Source organism: Haliotis cracherodii, unplaced genomic scaffold (genome assembly GCF_022045235.1).
Source record: "Haliotis cracherodii isolate W230 unplaced genomic scaffold, xgHalCrac1.p SCAF_3, whole genome shotgun sequence".
In the NCBI taxonomy this organism is placed as follows: domain Eukaryota; kingdom Metazoa; phylum Mollusca; class Gastropoda; order Lepetellida; family Haliotidae; genus Haliotis; species Haliotis cracherodii.
The window spans coordinates 69,188,785-69,193,691 of NW_027266286.1; the positions used below are offsets into that span (position 1 = coordinate 69,188,785).

General features: G+C 41.2%; 1 protein-coding gene across 1 annotated transcript; it reads left to right on the forward strand.

Moving 5' to 3' along the window:
* Nucleotides 1–646: 646 nt before the first annotated feature.
* LOC139474897 (NXPE family member 4-like) lies at nt 647–4,091 on the forward strand. The gene is made up of 4 exons (XM_071258089.1): nt 647–741; nt 2,221–2,874; nt 3,041–3,102; nt 3,292–4,091. The coding sequence occupies exons 1-4, from the start codon at nt 647–649 to the stop codon at nt 4,089–4,091; spliced, it is 1,611 nt and encodes a 536-aa protein (XP_071114190.1).
* Nucleotides 4,092–4,907: the final 816 nt, after the last annotated feature.

Consider the following 4,907-nt stretch of genomic DNA (forward strand, 5'->3'; position numbering starts at 1 on the left):
ACAGCGAATCGCGGCGTCTTAGACGACTGGGCCACTCGTGCCCCCTCAGCTTGATACAATGCATAGTGCATCGTCACATGTGTTTGTCCATAGCACGGTCAATACACTTACACAAATTCCTATCCTTTATGATGTATACGCTCCTGAATTGGACATTGTGATGTATTTAAAATGTATCCGGGGAGGAGAATACAACCATGAAGAATAGGGTAGAATAGGTCTTCAGCAACCGGGCTTGCCGTAAAAAGCGACTGTGCTTGTCGTAAGAGGCGACTAACGGGATCAGTTTGTCAGGCTCGCTGACTTGATTGATTGCATGTCATCGTATCACAATTGCGTGGATCGATGGTCATGATGTCATCCACTGGATAGTCTGGTCCAGACTCGATTATCAACAGACCGCCGTCATATACCTGGAATATAGCTGTGAGTGGCGTTAAACAACAAACAAACAAACAAAGGATACAACTTATTACGATCAATACCAGGCATACGGAAGTTGCACTACTCCCCACAGCTGTCACTGGAACTTAGAGATGACTATTGATGCTTTATCGATCTCGTCACGTACACTCCATAGAGTGTGTTGATAATGCTTCATAAACCAAGTGTTACCTTTGTCAATGCATTTAATACAACATGGCCAATGCGTGGAAACATGCCTCGATCCTTGGATATGATGGTTGTTGTCCTCTGTGTAATTGGACTGGTTACGACATACATGAGTATATCTTCTACTCTGTAAGTACATACCCTCGTATGTCACCCTTTATTATAGTATTAGTCACTTCTCCATGGAAGTAGCAATGCATGTAACGATAATGACGATATTACATTTGATGTACACAAGAGCGTTTCCGCTTACATTGAGGTTACATACCAGTATGTCTTCTCTGTGTCCTAACCAAAAGTTCCTGTGGTCATTTGTCATAACTCGTCCCAAAATTGCACATTTGTATTAGCCCCGGGGGACATCCGGATGAAGAAAGGTCCCCGGTAACCTGTGCTTGTTACAAGCGACTAAATGGATCAGCTGTCGGCCTCAGTGACTTCATAGTGTGTCATTGTGTCCTGATGGCACGGATCGCTCATAGTAACAAGACCCCTCCATCTGTCCCAGAGTCGGTCATGTCAAGGCAGCTGATACGTTTACATTTAGTGTAACAGTGTATCAGAGATAAAATACAGTGTAACAGTGTAAGGGTGATATTGAACCAACAAACATCTATGACATCTCGTACAAGTCATAGACCCGTGAAGATCCGGGGTAGAATAGGTCTTCAGCAACCCATGCTTGCCGTAAAAGGCGACTATGCTTGTCGTAAAAGGCGACTAACGGGATCGGGTGGTCAGGCTCGCTGACTTGGTTGATTGCATGTCATCGATCCCAACTGCGTGGATCGATGCTCATGATATTAATCACTGGATTATCTGGTACAGACTCGATTATTTACAAACCGCCGTCATATAGCTGGAATATTGCTGAGTGCGGCGTTAAACAACAAACGAACCAACCAACCAACCTACAAGGCATATGGGGCTGACGTTTTATTTCATACGTTTCATGGTAGACATGTGGATGAAATTTCTCAGTTTGACGCGTCAGTGACAAAAGTTGGTTGGTTGGTTGTTTTTGTTCCCAGCAATATTCCAGCTATATGATGGCGGTCTGTAAATAATAGAGTCTGGACCAGACAATCCAGTGATTGACATCATGGGCATCGATCCACGCAATTGTGATGTCTGATGCAATTCGCTATTTTGACTTGTACCATATGCTCCCCTGTTTAGGCCGGTAAATAATTGACATGCCTTTGAACGCTTTCGGGTGCCACCTGTTGTGCAGGATACACCCCTTATTCGCGAACACTTGTTGTCATATTTGATGGTGATTCATAAACACACTTTTAGTAAAGATTTCCTATGATAAAGTAAATGTTTCTCTCGCCTTAGTGTAACAACCCATCTTTTCAATCGTACCCAAACCTACTGTTATCCAATTTCTTGGCAGTATAAACAGTACATTTGACACTTGAATTCCTTTGAAATGATAGACCTTGGTCATATTACCCACCATGTTTATCATTATTCACATATGTATGTAACAGGTTTATATTTCCCAAAACAATATTTGAAGAAGTACACAAGAGACAGTAATTCAAAGTTTTAATAACACTAAATTTGCATACCAATGTTTACCATGTTTTCCTTATGTGACAGTTTTGACGAAAGAATTCAGAGCCTTTCCATCAACCAAGCGGTCGAATACAGGCGACATGCAGCTACCTCTTCATTCAAACATATCCGGGATTTTAAATCCATCGCCATCCATAGGTATTCTGATTTTGAAATAACAACAATAAAGCCTGTGTATAAAGTTGGTGATGATGTAAAGATTAAAGTCGTTATCAGAGATGGGTACAACAGAAGGAAACGTAATGGAGGTGACTACGTCAGAATGTGGATCAAGGATGTGGCAAAGGGAGCATGTGCAAACGGAATTGTCACGGACAACCAAAATGGGACCTACACTGGAATCATAAAACTGCTTTTCGAGGGAAAAGTTAAGATAACTGTTAGTTTGGCTTCTCCAAAAGAAACTCTCGATGCTTTGTATTCAAATTTCAATGGCAAACGAATAAGAGAAATAAAAGCCTTCTACCGCAAAAATGGAATTTGGGAAGATACAATTTGTGGACCAGAAAAACACGTTCGAGAATATGGTGCTGTTTGTAACTACACCTCAAATAACTACGGCTTCCCCTGGTACTGTGGTCATCCATCGTCAGAAGGGTTATCATGCAGTGACTGGAATCTGACGAGCACAGTTATGCCTGAGTTGAATTACAAAGATATATATAAGAAGATGTTCAGGTAAGATGCAAATCTGAACAGGGATGGTTTAGCTGGCATGTAGAGTGGAGTTGGAAGTAGTCTTGAATAATGCTAAATGTTTTAACATATGCCTTTTTAAAGCGTGTTTTCCTTCACTTCACATCTCAGCTATATAACATAACTCAACACAGCCTTACTTTTACAGGTACAATAGACTTCACAGGCATCTACGAAGCAAGTCCAACTTAGAAGTCATCGTCTCTGGAGGTACGCCTTTTTACTATTAAACTGGTTCATTTTCCCGCAAAACCTAATATTATAATTACTCGAGAACAATCACCAGCTTTAACTTTATCTATGATTTAAGTTCCCATGCATAAATCCATACCATTTTTCATAATTTGAGTATAGGAATTATCTGCAAGAAATGAAAGAAAGTATTTTCACATTTCACAGAGGACACAATGGTTACAAGGGAGGATAATCTTGCCCCGTGTCACGACCTTCCCCCTCGCCTGACATGGTCATCTCAATACCCTTCTGGTCATTTTCGGAACTGGACATGGCACGTTACACACTGCAGAAGCACCTTCCAAGACACGCCAAAGCGCTGGAATGAATGTCTCAAATTCAGAACCATGTGGCTATTTGGAGATTCCACCACCAGACAATTCCTCTTCTACATGATAAAATATCTCGATCTTCAGCTGGTGACAGAAAGGTGGAAAACACAGTCGTGGCATCAGCCGTCATTAGCTACACGTGAATCACATAATTACTCCATATTTTGGGGACCTCACTGCTTTCCCTTCCACAATGGCAAAGCCTGGGAGAATCTGGGTGCATTAAAAGCCACTCATTCCTATATCGACGAAATACCAAGCAGATCACGAGATATCGTTGTTATTCATTTCTATATTCATTTCATGGCATACCATCCTGATCTGTATCGACTGCATGTCCGAAGAACTGGCCAATCTGTAGCTGAACTTAAGAAACGTGCCCCGGACACGCTTGTGTTCGTTAAAGGTTCTCATGCTTTCTATGACCAAGGGGCTATCATAGGTAGGACGGATGATATCTGGGGTGGCATTTATGACAAGATAATTGAGGAGGAATTTACTAAGTTGAAGGATAGCGTCATATTTCTGAATATGTGGGACATGACAGTTGCATCTGAGAATGAGATGCAGCATCCAAATAAAACCATCATTCGAGCCATGGTGAATTATATGATGGGATTTGTAAAATGTTGAAATAAATTTGGATAATACTGAATCAATTTGGAAATAATTTTTTAATTTGACGTTTACACGATATACGGCTTTTCCATTGGACGAGAGGTCGGTCATATGACGGCGAAATTGACGTTCATAAGTGTATGAACGACCCAATTTGACGTTCATACGTTTACCACGAGACCGTGTTCTTGAAATGACGTAGACAGTGACGGACTACTTCCACATTCCTGGGGAAACCCCTGGGAATACTTGCCGTAAAAGGCGACTATGCTTGTCATAAAAGCGACTAACGGGATCGGGCGGTCAGGCTCGCTGACTTGGTTGATACAGGTCATCGACCCCAACTGCGTGGATCGATGCTCTTGATGTCAATCACTGGATTGTCTGGTCCAGACTCGATTATTTTACAGACCGCCGTCATATAGCTTGAATATTGCTGAGTGCGACGTTAAACAACAAACAAAAATGTCCGGTGGGAGAAGTAAACATTAATCTATGATGACACGGTCTCCGGAAAACTATCAAGTCAAGTTATCTATAAATATTGAGAATTGTCTTGGCCGTCGACGCCATTTTGAATAGCATGAAATAGTATATCTCGGGAAGAATATCAGCCACAGACTCATATAACGTGTCTAAATCCTCTAATTTGAACATGATAAATCCACTGAAATCATTATTTCTTACATTATAATTCTGACCTTGAATTCCAAGATGGCCAGCGGCTGCCATCTTGCAAAACAGAACATATCATATCACGAATACCAGATGAGCTACAAGAACAAATGAGGTGTCTTATCCAACTAATTTTAACATGATTTAACTATTGAA